We start from the raw sequence: 16217 nt of genomic DNA on the forward strand, positions 1-16217 counted from the left end.
AATAAAAGATTGTCATAGTAAAATAATTTAAACATTATTATTATTATTATTATTATTATTATTTGTGGTATTAGCATCCACTGCTACTACACACAAATTGTAGTTTCTCGCTAAATACAAAAAAAAAATACTTTAGACTTAGATACAAATGTATTGAGTGGTATCACTGAGTGGTACGCTTATGACTTTTATTTTGACACCATATCTACGTCACCCTGTGAGCAGTGCTGCTTCTAGCTTCGGTTTAACAGTAACTGAAAATTATCTAGACGTGTTAACTAAGATTTTTCTGGCACGTTTGAAGATGGTTTGCGAGAAGTGTAAGTAGTTATATTATAAATCATATTGTATAGCAAAGGGTTATCTGTTTTACACAAATATATGTATACGTCGTTAATGTAGTTCGTATGCTTAGCTCGCTAGCAAGATCACTGAGAGAAACAACAGAACAGTGTGCTATAAATACAAACGTCGCTTGTAGTTTTTTGTTTTTTATCTCGACGATGTTAAGCATTAATATGCCGTGTATTCGGACGTGAAATTTGATAAATCAAACATGAAATGTGTGTGCTGTCGGTCTTTTGTGAATTATGAATGTTTGGATGGCCTCCGCAGGCGAGAAGAAGCTGGGGCGCGTTATCACGCCTGATACCTGGAAAGATGGGGCTAGAAACACAACAGGTAATCGTTTTAAAGATGAAATAACGTGTAATGGCTATTACCCTTTTATATATTTGTATTCAATATTATCCTACAAACCCTTATATTCCAGAGAGTGGTGGTCGAAAGCTTAATGAAAATAAAATGCTGACATCAAAAAAAGCCAGGTTTGTTGCATGGAATTTTATGGTTCACCAATACACTCTTGTAATACGTTTAGATTAAAAAGTTATAATAACATAATAACATTGTTTGTATTATTTTGACAGGTTTGATCCTTATGGGAAATCTGGATTTTCCACATGCAGAATATGCAAAAGCTCTGTCCATCAGTCAGGTTCACATTACTGTCAGGGATGTGCTTACAAAAAAGGTGAGATGGATAGCAAGGGAATGCTAAGGACTCTTTGTTTCTGTCACACATCTATATGTTCTCACCAGACCTCTGTTTCTACTTTTACAGGAATTTGTGCCATGTGTGGAAAGAAGGTTCTTGACACCAAGAACTACAAACAGACTTCAGTTTGATTTATTATTAATGGGTTGATGGAGAATCATCTGTAGCTGAGAGGAGGATGTTTGTGGATATCTGTGCTGACTCTTCCAAGTGTTGAGAATGATCACTCGAGTTCACAAAAGAGCTTAGTTTGCTGCACTTTGTGGTGCAAAAGGAGTGCACTAAGTTTATGACTGTATTTATATCAGATATATCCGTGGCATTTTTCTCTCACTAAACAACCTTAGAGCAATATATTGGCTTGTACTGTTTGGACAATGTAGATGCCTTTGAGTACATTTGCTGGGGAGCATGTTTTAAAAACGTTCTAATTCATTTGAAAACTTTTTGTTTTTTTTAAGTGAATAATTTATCATTTTTTAATCCACTAAACATGACAGTGATAGGGCTATTTAATAAAAAATAAGTTCTCTTCATGGCCTATTTTACTTATTTAGCCATTGGATCTTAGCAAAGTTTAGACTTTCACTTATAAATGTTACCTGTTCCCGCAATTAAAAAATATGAATATATTGATCTTTTTGAAGTTATATTTCTTCTTCTGTTGTCAAGGCATTGTCATTATTACAAAATCTAATGTAAATATGAAACAAATGCACACTGACATACCAATATAAGACAGCTACAAGTTCAGTGTACAGTTCTGTTTATAGTCAGTTTCCATTTCGTATTCTTCTGCCATTGTGTCTTTTTGTCAACACTGTTCCAGATGTTTTCAGGAGATCTGTTGTTTCCTTTTTTAGTGATCATTTGGAATTTAATTTCTCTCAGATCCACACAATTGTATAATAGGGTTTGTAGATAGTAACTGTTATAGATAATCTTATTATAGTATGTATATTTTTAACCTTATTTTAAGCAATACTTAGATTCTGTATTATATAATTTCCTAAATAACAATTAAATTAAGAATTGTCCTGGACACCTACAGTATTACAACGTGAGACAACGTGAGTTTTTATCTGTAAATGTTTCTTTACAAATAAAATAGTTACTACATTTTGCAGAAATCAGTTAATTGCATAAAAAAACACAGACAAATGCATCTCATAACGGTGCTTTATTGTTGTGGTTGGCATTTGTTTCGATTTCTTATACAATTCAGTTCAATGCATTATGTAAAAAAAGTGACAATATCCTAATGGCAATGTTGTTTAACCATTTATAAAATATGTCACACGGTAATGTCACAAGAAACCTTTCATTGATTTATGGAACTATAAATAATTCATCATGTTTGCTTATGACCTCTTAAATATTATCCGAGTATGTGACAAAAAAAACGTATTTCTTTTAAAGTTACATACAAATTAGTTGTCTTCATTTTGTAAAAAGTCATAAGGTTAGACAAGTATCTCAGGCAATATGTTTAATTTAGTATTTGTTAATATCAGAAGTTAGATAATAGAAATATCAGTTTTAAGGCAGCTGTGTGAATGTTTGGCCATTCGGTGTTAGTTTCTCAAAACTAGTAGTTCATGTAACACTGATATTTCAATATTCACATTTTCTATTCAAACAGTGAAGACCCCTGAGTCTCAGTAGCTGGTGGAAAGATCTACAACTCTGGCTCAGTTAGATTCTCTTAGCACCATTGTGGGTTTCAAATGTAGAGAATATTTGTTGACCTGTTTGGCTGTAAACACACTGATGGAATTGGAGCTGGGGAGGTAGTGCGATCACTGTGCACCTTTGGTCAGGGCCAGGAACTCTTCTCGAGCTTTTGGATCCTCTCTGAACACACCCAGCATGGCGCTGGTCACAGTACGACTGTTCATCTTCTGCACCCCACGCATGACCATACACATGTGACTGCAACAACAAACGTCCATTCAGGCCACAAATAATATTTGAAATACAAATTTTCATGCGTATTATTGTAGAAATAATTCATCAACCATGACAGCCACTATAAAAAGCAGCTGAATGACTGCGTGTATTCTGAGCTTCAAAGTTCTAATCGCATTGAAGAAGCATGGGTTATTGAAAAAGAAGGCTAGGATATAATTTAATAGAATGATTGTGTTTTGTACTTACGCTGCTTCGATGACAACTGCCACACCGACAGGCTGCAAGGCCTCAGAGATTGCCATTGCTATTTGCTTTGTTAGGCGTTCTTGGACTGTAATAAAAAAAATTAACAAGAAAACACTTAAGAAATGTGAACAAATGTGAGGTGCAACATGGATTCAACAGGAAATTCTGAGGCTGAAACTGAGAGATGCTAATGGCAAAAATAAATGTTATAAAGGACTATGTATAATGTAACTATATAAGTAAATCTATCTATACAGTTCAAAAAGTTATGGGAATTTAAGATTTTCAATGTTAAAAAAAAACCTACATTTAAAAATAACTGTTTTCTATTTTAATAAATTACAGGATGTAATTTATTCCTATGTTTGCAAGGCATAATTTTGCAGAGATCCTTCAGAAATCATTCTAATATGCTGATTTGGTGATCAATAAATATGTTTTGCTGATAATTAAAAATAATGATTATTTTTCATGATTCTTTGATGAATAAAAAGGAAATGCATGTGCATTTATTTGAAATGTCCCTTTTGACTTATTTAATGCATCCTTGCTGAATTATAGTATTAATTTCTTTAAAATATATATAGATAATTCTATTTTTTTTACATTAATATAGGTCCATATACATTCTATTTTAGATATCTAAATAATAAAACGGTTGTTACAGTTACCTTGAAGTCTGCGACTGTAGATTTCAACAATCCTAAGTGGGACAAAAAAATCACAGCATGTAAGTAAAAAAAAAGAAAAAGAAAAAAAAACACCAAACATGTAACACTTATCAAACAACCAAGTCAATATGTGGCTATTTCACTCCAAAATAATGACAATAAATATTTAATAGAACTATAAATGCAAACTGTAAACATTCTAGACAATTTTGTGATAAGATTAATAAAAGATATTAATTGGACTGAAGAATGATGTCTCATAAAGTCTGGTTTATTTTACTCGGGCAAAGAAAGCACCAGGCAGTACATGATATTTTGTGAGGATTGCAATGTTAATGGTTCCCACAACCACTCCACAGTGGAGGCTGGAGTTGAGGGGGATTTCCTCAGCGCCAGAAGTCAGCTAGTCTGGCGTTTTTCAGATGGGACAGGATACTGTGCCAGGCTTTGGATCTAAGCCTCAAGTGAATGGGCTGTGATAACAGAAGAACTCAGCCACTTGTAACTAATACATTCTCTTTTTCAGACCCACTCTGATGTGAGAACAAGGCCCTTTACCATCCGTCTGAGACTGGCAAACTAAATTTTGTCTGTGTGTGTGTGTGTGTGTGTGTGTGGTGTGGTGTGTGTTTGCAAGTTGTATACTCACCTCGCAAGCTTACTGAGACCAACAACCTTTTTACTTGGCAGATATCCTATGTGAACCTATAGATAAATTAACAGAAAAACATTTATTTCTCATGAACTACAACTCATTGAAAAGAACCCACTGACCTCCCAGCAAGCAGGCCCAAACAAAAGTATGCATCAATGCTTCACTTACAACCCATGAAACCAGCTTGCCTAGCAGTGCAACATAAAGGATAATATAAACTGAGTGGCTAAAAGCATCTTTCACTGCCATTTTTTTAGCAGAATCTTTAGACATACCTTGCCAAAAAATGGTACTAGATGATGTTCACAAAGCGAAAACATGTCAATATCTTTCACAATAACTAGCTCTTCGTGGTTTTCATCAAAGATGGCATCATTAAGGACATCTGTGGAATAAGAAAAACATAAATACAAAAGTTAGTTACTTAAATTATTTTGATAGGGTTTACAGAAATTGAAAATATGAAACTTTGAAAACAATATGCATTAAAAAGGCCTCTCATAAATCAGGTCAGTTCAGTAGAAAGTGTGATTAGTTTAAGTAGTTCTTCACATCAAGCAGACTGTGTACTGAAGCTGGTGCTTTCAGCATCTGTTGCAGACTAATGGAGTAAATCCAGAATGACGTATAAGTATTTTACACAATACCTCATCAATGTAGTGGAATTGCCAAACACACCATGGGTAAATAGTTGGAGTGTTATGTGATTTAGACCATTGAAAAACACTTGGATTAGAATGATGTGATCATAATTTGGATTACAATCAACACCCATGAATGTAACTAATAAAAAACCCAGTTTGGTGATGAACTAAGAACTAGTGAGTACTAAAAATGCTCAGTGGGGAAAAAAAGTCAGGTCTGAAGGGGTTAATAAAATAAACAGTGAAACTACATATTAAAAACTAGAAAATAATAACATAATTCTAACATATTTACGTTAAAGATACGCACTGTTCCAATAAACAGTAGAGTATAACGAGTAATATGAGAGAAATAAAAACTAGCCTATGCTAGCTGGAAGTGTTCAAGCAGCCGATCTGCTGCTGTTGCTATAGTAACCACCTCCGGTGAAAGTGATTTCTACTGACTAACTTGTAATTTCCTACTAAAACGTCGTTTGAAAACCCTATATTTAAAACGGGATGTCAGAAATCAGCTGGAACTGTATTATCTAATTATTTTCTGCATAATACTAATAGCCTAGACGCTTACCGTAGATGGTCTCGTGGTAGCCTTTGGTCAGGAACTGCATGGCCTTTGCAGCTCGGAGCGGGGTTTTGAGGAGCCCCTGTCGGTCAGTGTTTTCTCCCAGACCTCGCAGGATGGTTGTGTACGCCGCCTCCAGAGCAGGTAACGGCGACTCTTCCTCCGTCTCTTTCCGGGATGTGTCGTTTTTGTGCTGGACAGAGACTTTTTTCGAATCGACTGTCAGCTCGCTAAAGCCGTTACGGCAAAGATACTCTGTGACGATTTTGCCTTTGCCCATACTGTTCAATTCTGCCGCCTTTTGGTATTCCATTGAATGTGCTTTAAATGACTAATTAAAAGAGAATAAAATATTATTATGCTATTATTGTTTATTTAAAAGTACAGTCGTAAAGCAAACAGATGTAGCCTATATTATTTCAGAAGTGCAACCGGTTCGCAGGTAAAGTTAGGCTACTGATCGTTGTAGCGCTTCTGAGTTGAGATTCAGTTGCTGTGTAAGTCTGTCCCACTCAGCCTGGCATTTATAGCAGCCCTCTACCACCACGGTGTCCAATTGAACACGTCGGTATTTAGTGTGAGCACGCGCTCTATTGTGTTTTACACATGTCACACCCTTTCTATGTGGTGTAATTGAATAATGCGTTACAGTCATGCAAACGGCGGAAACTGATTCGTGATTTGCTGGAGCTGGACTGAATGTAAAGGCACAAATGAGCGTCAAACTTCTGAGCATATGATCTCACGTGCTCACACGTAAGCCAGACCCCCATAAGCTGTATTAGACACGTCAGATTCTTTGAAAGTTTTACATTTACATTTATTCATTTAGCAGACGCTTTTATCCAAAGCGACTTACAAATGAGTACAGTGGAAGCAATCAAAAAGCAACAAAAAGAGCAATGATATATAAGTGCTATAACAAGTCTCAGTTAGCTTAACACAGTAAACATAGCATTATATTATATAATAAATAAATAAAAAACAGATAGAAAAAAATAGAGCAATCTAGTGTTAGAGGTATACACACACACACATACACATAATTGCATAATTAATGAAAAGAAAATAGAATACAAAAAGATTAGAAAGGTCGTTTGATTTTTTTTTCAAGAATAGAATTAAAATAGTGAGTGCTACAGTTAGGAGATCAAATAAAGATGGAAGAGATTGGTTTTAAGACGATTCTTGAAGATAGGTTTTAAATAATAGACTAATAATAATAATAGCCTAGTAACTAGACTTAATGTTTCTGATAATGTTGTTTTGTTGATGTGAAATATAAATGTATTGGCAAAGAATTATATTCATTTGAAAGGTGTACACAAATGCCCATTGCATGTGACTTCCCATTGATGTTAATTGTGTACTGACCTTAGGATATTTTATATTCCATTATTTAAAATCTAACTATCACAAAGAATTTATTTGCATATTAATATTACATAAAATTATTGTTTTGTATGTTTATTAAGTCATATCTTCCGCATATTTCCTAATGATTTAGTTACTTTCCTGGCAGGCACATTTAGTTCCCATTATGTTAGCAAAATCTGATCAAAGTCAAAAGATAGATTTATTGAGGGATTTTTTTTTTAAGTTGTATTGTTTTTTCTTATTTATTGAAATCATATGACTGAAAATATTAACATTAGGGTCATTCCAAATAGCAGCATATCCAAAACTGATTTCTGTGACAAAGCTCGTTTTCCCCAAAAAAGGTCAGTTTCTTGCTTTAAATTTAATCATGTGAACGTCAGGCGTGTACTGTTGAAATAGCTTACAGTGGGTTTTGACTGTATGCAGCTAGACTTTATTTCATACAAAAAGTAATGAATTAGTGATTGAATGTATTAGTCTACATGGAAATAGGGGTCCACAACTTATTGACCTTATTTCTGGACAAAAATAGCAAAAAATGGCCAAAGATGTGTAGAGGATCAACTATTTTTTCGTTTTCTCAAGCGCATGGGGTGATTTTTTTTCCACAACATATTATTTCTTTATCATTCAAGTGTATATTTTAAGATCAAATTGGGTACCAAGCTGAAATAATGTCCCAAAGGGTTCTTTTTTAACCCTTTGCTGCACCCGACCTGAACCCGAAAAATCACACGTAAGCCAGGTCCCTTAGTGCTAATTGGGCATTGTTTAAATGCCACGACCTAGCTAGGCATTGTTTCTGACCATGTCCATCCCTTTATGACCACCATGTACCCATCCTCTGATGGCTACTTCCAGCAGGATAATGCACCATGTCACAAAGCTCGAATCATTTCAAATTGGTTTCTTGAACATAACAATGAGTTCACTGTACTAAAATGGCCCCCACAGTCACCAGATTTCAACCCAATCTTTGGTATGTGGTGGAACGGGAGCTTCGTGCCCTGGATGTGCATCCCACAAATCTCCATCAACTGCAAGATGCTATCCTATTAATATGGGCCAACATCCCTAAAGAATGCTTTCATGAACCGACGACCACCAACTGCAAAGCCCCAAAATTCAAAAACTTGCAGTTTATGCTCAGTCAACTTTTTGGACCATTTTGGATTTTTTCTGTAGTTTTTTTATTTATTTATTTATTTATTTAAGCTAATTTGCTTTGTTTTGTTAACTTCAAAAGTAAAACTATTCTAAAACTATATCAAAAGTAAACTTATTTTAAATATCTTCAGGTTTAGGATAGGTGAAGTAAAAGGTTCAAATAAACCCTTTTTCAGGCTGTTAAGTATAATAAAAACGCTGTCAAATGAACTTTTTTTGCTCTTTTTGACCACAGATGGTCAAGATGTTATAAAACATGACAAATAACAATTTCTGGGGTCAGAATTGTATTGAAAAATGTGTCCAATTGTCTCTGCGAGTTGGTTACATCAAAAGTTATGCCACTTTAAATCATATTTAGAGTTTTCGGGTTTGGTGCAAAGGGTTAAAAATTAAGCATTTTGGACATTATTTCAGCTTGGTACCCAATTTAATCTTCTAATAGACACTTGAATGATAAAGAAATAATATGTTGTGGGAAAAAAATCACCCTATGCGCTTGAGAAAACGAAAAAATAGTTGATCCTCTACACATCTTTGGCCATTTTTTTTTGCTATTTTTGTCCAGAAATAAGGTCAATATGTTGTCAAATGTAAAAAAATAACCATTCCATTAAATTCCTGGGGAAAATGTGTTCATTTGTCTCTGTATGTTGTTTACTTCTAATGTTATGCCTCTTTCTATATCACTTTTAGATTTTTCGGGTTCCGGTCTGGTGCAGCAAAGGGTTAAAAAAGAACTCTTTGGGACATTATTTCAGCTTGGCACCTGGCAGATTATGAAAATAGACACTTTAAGGATTTTAAAAAATCAGGTGACATAAAAAAAGCCGGGGGGTGCGCGTGGACCCCTATTCCCGTCTAGACTATATTAACAATAAATTAATTGTATGTATAGATTAACATGAATGTTTTGGAATTATGCAATTGTTACTTACAATGTTCGAGAATAATCAAATGTATTTGCTCAGAAAGTACAAAAGAACACAGAATCCAGGATCATAACCAAAAGGAGATTACTCCTTTATGCAATGTTCTAAAATAACTCAGCAACTCCATTGCATCAGTATATTGCGTCACCTGGCTTCTTTATTTTTATTTTTTTTTTAGTGGCGATGGTGAAGGTTCTGGTACAGCTGCTGGCCTATGAGAGGTAAAATGGAAAGCTGGCTGACTGACCTAAATTATTATTATTTGCTCTTTGGAAAAACATCACAGTGGAATTCAAGAGATGAGCTTTATCAATTTCAGAACTTTTGGATGCTGCTGTGATTGTGTGAGTGTTTGCATTGGAGTGTTTTTCTTTTCTTTTCTTTTTTTGATAGTTCAATATAAATTAAATGTTTAGTGATAATGTGTATGCTTGATAGTTTTACATTATTTAAGGTTTTTACACCAAACAATGTACAATTATGTTATTCTTGAAATTTTACATTTTAAGTGATATTTTTAAGCATAGGTCAAACCATTTCTAAATGTTTTGAATTATAAAAGCCAGACATGCAAAACAATTGGGGAACCTAAATATAAATATACAAAATACAGCTGAGCTAAACGGAAGGATCTGGCTCACTAAAAAGCCAGAATTCCCTTCGCCAGTCGCAAGGCCTGCTGCGTGCTCTGTTTAATGTAGACCTGCTTTGACATTGTACAAGGATGATGCTGTTCTGCTGTTAACGGGCCAGACGTCACCAGTGTATGACAAGATCAGGATATCAGTGGATGGCATGAATCACAACATCCATGCAAGCAGATCAAATAAGCCAGGTTACTTTGGAGACCAGGCGAACAAAATGCTTTCCCCTCAGGCTTTTTGGACTGTTCATGACCCATGTGCATGCACAGAGGAAGAGTTTCTAACTCACTGTTGAAAAAACCTTGAGGGAACAAGTATTAGTGTTTTTATACATGATGTAGAAAATTGCAAGATTTTGCCAAATTTATTATTTAAAGGGTTACAGTTGAGGTCAAAAGTTTACACCCCCCTTTGAGAATCTGCAAAATGTTAATTATTTTTAACAAGACGAGGGATCATACAAAATGCACGTTATTGTTTATTTAGTACTGACCTGAATAATATATTTCACATAAAATATGTTTATACAGTCCACAAGAGAAAATAATAGTTTTATTTTTAAAAATGACCCAGTTGAATATTAAAGGCCCCGATATACTTCAAACTGAATCGAAGAACGAACTGATATGACGTCATTTCGAACAAAATCAGGCCAAAACAAAGTACGTTTTGAGTTCGTTTCTGCAGTTTGAAACAGCTGACCAAAGGGAACTTTCTGGGGAAGTTCGTTTCGGCTCCTAAACATCTTTGAGTTTCTATTAGTCTGTGGCGTTTACACAATCGGTGGGTATGTTCTGAAACTCCACCCTCTTTGATGTGCGATTTTTTTTCTTTCGTTTCTTATTCAATGGACGTCAGACAAGAGAGAACACTATCTCTGGCCTAGCCACTAGCAACATGAATGTCGAATAGCTGAGCTGGCACAAATATATCTGCACCTGTAAGATTGCTCGCAGAGACTTTAAAGATTCAAAAAAAGCATTGATTCCTAGAAAGAACTGTGGTAAGAACTGGTAACACTGTGTTGTTAACTGGATGATCCAAAGCTGTTTTTTTGTTTTTTTGTTAGTGATTTAGTTGTTCACGAGTTAAACTTCCTGCTGTTCTTCAGAAAAATCTTTCAGTTTTAGTTTTAGTAATTTATTTATTTTTATTTATTTATTTATTTTCATTTTTTATCTAACATTTATATTTTATTTCAGCTGTATTTCAGTTTACAAAAAAATTTAAGACTTTAATTTTAGTTAACAATAACAACAATGAACACTAGATTACAGCAAGGGTCAGCTATAATAAAGTAAGGTTGAAAATTTCTTCACAAGAAAAGAACACCCTGGATGAATGGCCGTATATTTTTTGAGAAGAATGGTTCTATGAAACATGTCTATAATGTACAGACACATGTACGGCTACACAGGAGATGTTAAAATCGAAAAAAGATATCTGTGCAAATCAGTGTGGAGAAGTTCTTCATGCACAGGACTTTAGTATTTGCTGATGACGTGAGGAACGAAAGCTGTGTCGATCACGCTTGAGATACAGGCCATATGAGAAACCACATGTTCTGAAACAGAAGCTTCCCTTCACAAGAACATGTATTGTATACAGTGGCAGCCATATTAAGCATGTGGCGATACAAGTCAAGAATTGAGATATCAAATTAATAAAAAAGTTCATAAAAAATGAAATCATGTTATTTACGTCCAGTCCTGTATGACTATTTCCTCTGTTGAATTTATAGGCTTTTTTTTCACTAGAAAAGTTTAAGGTTAGATTGAAGCCAGTGATAACTTATTTTCTTGGATTCAGCAAGGATGCATACATTTAATCAAAAGTGACAGTAAAGACTTTTACATTGTTACATTTTACATTACAAAATCAGCATATTGAATTGATTTCTTTAAGGCATACTCCACCGCAAAATGAAAGTTTTGTCATTAATCACTTACCCCAAACTCGGAAAAAGCTTTATTCATCTTCGGAACACAATTTAAGATATTTTGGATGAAAACCAGGAGGCTTTTGACTGTTCCATAGACTGGCAAGTAAAATACAAAAGTATCGACAGAATATTCCATCTGCCATTAGTGATTCAACCATAATTTTATGTAGCGGCAAAAATACTTTTTGTACAAGAAGAAAACAAAAATAATGACTTTATTCAACTATTCGTCTCCTCTGTCTTTCCCCACATCATCGTAGCTCCATTTTGGAGAATATGAGCTAAAGGCTGCATACGTTCTTCTGTTTCAGCTGCGCCACTAGTTTTCTACATGTATTTGCACTTTGATTTGAAAGAAAACAGTGCATCCTTGTTCCGCAGCTGACACTGAAGAACATACACAGCCTGCTTTCAGCACATATTCTCCAAAATGGCGCTATGGTGATGATGTGGGAAGATTTACATAACACCGCCCAAATGTTCAGCCAAAAAAACAAGGCGTTACTTTATTGTTGCTGCCACCATCGCCAGCATGTTGTGTAGATGCTCTGTGTTTCGTTGCGAATGTGAAACTACTTTGTTTGGTCTTCCAAAAGAGGACATGTTTACAACACTGTTCCAGAATAGTTCAACCCAAATATTCAAATGTGTGCAGCGCATTGTAAGTACGTCTGTAAGTACGTTAACATATTTAAAGGATTTGCCACTGATGATTCAAACATGAGTTTTGAGCAGTGTAGAGTAGCGCTTGTTTATCATTTCTCAGTTCACAAATGCAGACATGGTTTTATGTTTACGCGGCGCAATGCAACGCAACTCGTAAAAAGACAGTATAAGTCATTATAATCCGTAATTACTGTATGTCCCTATTGGATGCAACAAATGCCTCGTTTAAAATGTGTTTTATTATTTTTGTCTTGTTGCACCAGTGTTCTGACCGGGACACGTCATCAAAGTGGCTTAACATTTCCATCACATGCTTGAGGCATTCAGCCTATCAAAACTCACTGGATAGCTGGCCAATCAGAACACACCTCGCTTTTCAGAATGATAAGATATGCGGGGCATAGAGGAGAAATAATAAGGTGCTGTATGTAGAAAATAAGGTGTTTTTTTTTTCCCTTAAACTGCATAAACACATTTAATTACATCAAATACCCAAAATAATGTTTTTTTTTTTTTTTAGCTCAATCATATGACCCCTTTAAGAGTGGCAGGGGCCACCCCTTTAGAAGAATTACTCTAAAGAAACTTAGTATCGACCTACAGGGCAATGGTCTAGGTCGAGATTGTGTTGCCTACACCAGGAAGCAACAAGCTTCCTCACAAGAGTCTCATGTAGGAAGCCCTAGAATTAAGAATAGTGTCTGTAATCTCTGCCGAGAAACCAGAACACATCAATGTACTCCACTCAGGGGCCACACACATAATCCTAATGTGGGTGCCAATCATGCCCCGAGCCTGAGTCAACAGGTCATGTCTGAGGGGAACCTCCCAAGGAGGGCCAGATAACAGACTAACTAATTCCGAGAACCACATCTGAGTGGGCCAGTAAGGGGCCAACAACAGGAAATGTTCCTCTCTGTCCATACTCTTAACAGAACCATGGGCCAGAGAGTCCATACCAAAGGTGATGGAGGAGACAGGGAAAACCAGATCGGGCAATGCGTAGTCATGCTTGAAGCAAACAAGTTCACTTCTGCTTGGCCGGACTGCAGCCAAATGAGACTCACCAACTGAGGGTGCAATCTCCATAATCCATACTCCGCCCTCCAAACTCTGAAGAATAAGTCCGCTCTTGAGTTCAGGTGACCTGGGACATGGACTGCTCTGACCGACCGGAGCCAGAGACATGTCCATTGACCTTGTGTTTGAGGCCAGTTTAAACAGAAGAATAAAGTATCAGCAAGCTTTCTTCCAAAAGCAAACCTGAGGGACTTCCTGTGTCTCTTGACAATCTGGATGCAGAAGTACACATCTTTATAGATCAATGGTCACAAACCAATCTCTGGTTCAGATAGAGACAGGATGAACCTCTGCGTCTGCAATATGAAATTGCTACTCAAGCACAAGATTAGGTGACGCAAATCCAAATTAAAGAGTCAGATTAGAAGTTAAAGCGTTAGTTCCTAAATGGGAAGTACCATAAAAGCTGGATGGTGTAACTATATAACAGACTAATCATCCTTCTTGAGGCACTGAAACACCCAAGTTGCGGGGAAAAACTCTGAAACAGGAAATAGATCCTAAAATCAGGCAAGCCAGCACCAACCACAGAAGTGAAAGCTTGGATGTCAACTTAGACCCTGCACCAATGGCCTTAGAGCTATCCTCTCAATCTCCGTAGCTAAGAAACTTAACACACTAATAAATTGCCCACATTCATGCAAAAGTTCAAGCTCAATGTGACAGCAGAGCTGACAAGAACAAAGTAATTAGTCATCCAAATCACTACTTGGTAGCATGAAGCATGCAGTCACGTAGTGGAGCCAATCATGTGAAGCAAGTGTTGGTAGCATAAGTGCAGCATCAATCACATGAAGTAGGCTGACTATGTTAAGTATTTATAGCTTGCCATAAGAAAATACTAGTGCACATGAACTCATTCACACAGGTCTCTAAAATGCTTGGTAGCATGAAGTGCCAAGACCATAGTGCATGACCAGGGCAGGACTTAGGGGGGTGGGGTGCCCTGGGCTTGAGGTTGTGTTTGGGCCTTATACCTACAATACAAAGGCCCTCAAATAGAACATCCTTATGGAGTAACACAAAATACACAAACATATGCTTTGAGGTTAATAAATACAATTAATATGCAACACGTCTAGGCTATTCAAAGTTTAAATGTGATATTAAATATTCATTACAATATAATAAACAGAATGTGTTCTCTCAGTTAAGAGATCAAAACCCTGAAATAACTTTGACCAAAAAAAAAAAAGGATGTTGGCTTATTAGTATTATAAAAGTTACTGTTATATCTGTCCTCTTAAGTCAGGTTCTTTTTTAATCAATAAATTCAATCGAATAAAAAGACATGTTGGCTATTAACAATGAAATGAAATCACAGTCAACAAAATTCATAGATAGGTTGTGCATAAATGTTAAGCTTAAACAGAAATATTAAATGATTGGACAAATTTTATAAGCTACTTTTTAAAGGGGAAGTACAATGGTGTTTCATGTATTCAGAGTTGTTCACAGTGTTAAAAAGATGGATTCTCATGCTAAACATGGACAAAGTTTTAAAACATAATTTAGAAGAATGACTGAGAAGTTCTGTGCCGAAACTCTTAATTATTATTTTTTAGATCGTGGATCTAATGACATAGACGAGAACGGAAGTCCTTATATGAGCATTTCTCCCGGAGAAGCGCACCCGCACACACATATACCAGAGGAGAACCAGAGGAGCATATCAATGCACTTCAAAATAGTTGGCATCGCTGCATAGGATTTGTTCGAGAATGCCTCCAAATAAGTGCATCTTTGGAAGTGAAAGAAAGTTTACCGTATTCAGCTTCCCCAAGAACCTAGCGTTACATGAACAGTGGATGCAGTTTGTTTTTCCGGGACAGCAACAGAGTGTATCAAGTGCGTTTGTGTGTTCTGGTCATTTGAGTGATGAATGTTTTATAAACAAGGTCCAAGTCGACAATGGATTTGCACATCGTTTGCTATTAAAACATGGAGCCGTCCCAGTGATAAAAGACCCCATTCATGGATGTACAATTGCATCAGATTTCTATATTTTGTTGGACATCAGCACATAAGTGAATATATGTTAATGGAAACAACACGAAACATCAGTATTATATCTCCGCTCACAGCACTTTTGACTTTTTGAATATATGAAGGATGCAGTACTACACTATTGGTACTCAAGATTAACATGAGATTAGGTGAAACTGTTATGTTATGTACTCTTTAAAATAAGAAACTACAAACGCCAAGAGGTGGCAGCAAGTGACTTTCTTAATAATTGAGTTGAATCAACCGATTAGTTTAAAAAGTTGATTAATTTAACTTTGCCTGATTTTACAAATTTTTTGGTCTGTGTATGACTCATCCACTATATTTTAGCATTTTTTGGAAGCATATATATATATATATATATATATATATATATATATATATATATATATATATATATATATATATATTCATACATACCTTAGTGATGTCAGACATTTCACATCTTGAAGCTTTTGCATATGCTTTGAGATAACTGTGAATATGGCACCCAAGTTGCATGGACTATAGTTGGGATGTTCTTTATGCTTGTAAGCTCCAGGATTCATTTAATGTAACTGTAAGAACAGTAGATGCATATTTTTCAAAATCTGAATGAAAGCCATACGGGTTTGAAATAATACAGGTAAATCTGGTAAGTAATTATATAT

General features: G+C 35.6%; 2 protein-coding genes across 2 annotated transcripts; one reads left to right on the top strand and one right to left on the bottom strand.

Annotated features, from left to right (window-relative positions):
* Positions 1-185: 185 nt before the first annotated feature.
* Positions 186-2099, top strand: LOC113111823 (cysteine-rich PDZ-binding protein-like). Its single transcript, XM_026276925.1, has 5 exons — positions 186-320; positions 616-681; positions 773-827; positions 930-1033; positions 1124-2099. Exons 1-5 carry the CDS (start codon positions 305-307, stop codon positions 1186-1188), a joined length of 306 nt encoding a protein of 101 aa, XP_026132710.1. The 5' UTR covers positions 186-304; the 3' UTR covers positions 1189-2099.
* Positions 1477-6319, bottom strand: LOC113111822 (GTP cyclohydrolase 1). The gene is made up of 6 exons (XM_026276924.1): positions 5756-6319; positions 4816-4925; positions 4535-4590; positions 3886-3917; positions 3215-3299; positions 1477-2989 (listed from the first exon to the last, which is right to left on the bottom strand). Exons 1-6 carry the CDS (start codon positions 6060-6062, stop codon positions 2857-2859), a joined length of 723 nt encoding a protein of 240 aa, XP_026132709.1. The 5' UTR covers positions 6063-6319; the 3' UTR covers positions 1477-2856.
* Positions 6320-16217: the final 9898 nt, after the last annotated feature.

Source organism: Carassius auratus, chromosome 12, assembly GCF_003368295.1.
Source record: "Carassius auratus strain Wakin chromosome 12, ASM336829v1, whole genome shotgun sequence".
Lineage (NCBI taxonomy): Eukaryota > Metazoa > Chordata > Actinopteri > Cypriniformes > Cyprinidae > Carassius > Carassius auratus.

Excerpts from the sequence above, each read along its gene's own strand:
- LOC113111823 (XM_026276925.1), top strand. Across the intron at positions 828-929 it reads CTGACATCAAAAAAAGCCAG|GTTTGATCCTTATGGGAAAT; the intron begins GTTTGTTGCATG and ends TTATTTTGACAG. Across the intron at positions 1,034-1,123 it reads GGGATGTGCTTACAAAAAAG|GAATTTGTGCCATGTGTGGA; the intron begins GTGAGATGGATA and ends CTACTTTTACAG.
- LOC113111822 (XM_026276924.1), bottom strand. The coding sequence starts at position 6,062 with ATGGAATACCAAAAGGCGGCAGAATTGAACAGTATGGGCAAAGGCAAA. Across the intron at positions 4,591-4,815 it reads TAGTACCATTTTTTGGCAAG|GTTCACATAGGATATCTGCC; the intron begins GTATGTCTAAAG and ends ATTTATCTATAG. Across the intron at positions 2,990-3,214 it reads GCAGTTGTCATCGAAGCAGC|TCACATGTGTATGGTCATGC; the intron begins GTAAGTACAAAA and ends TTGTTGTTGCAG.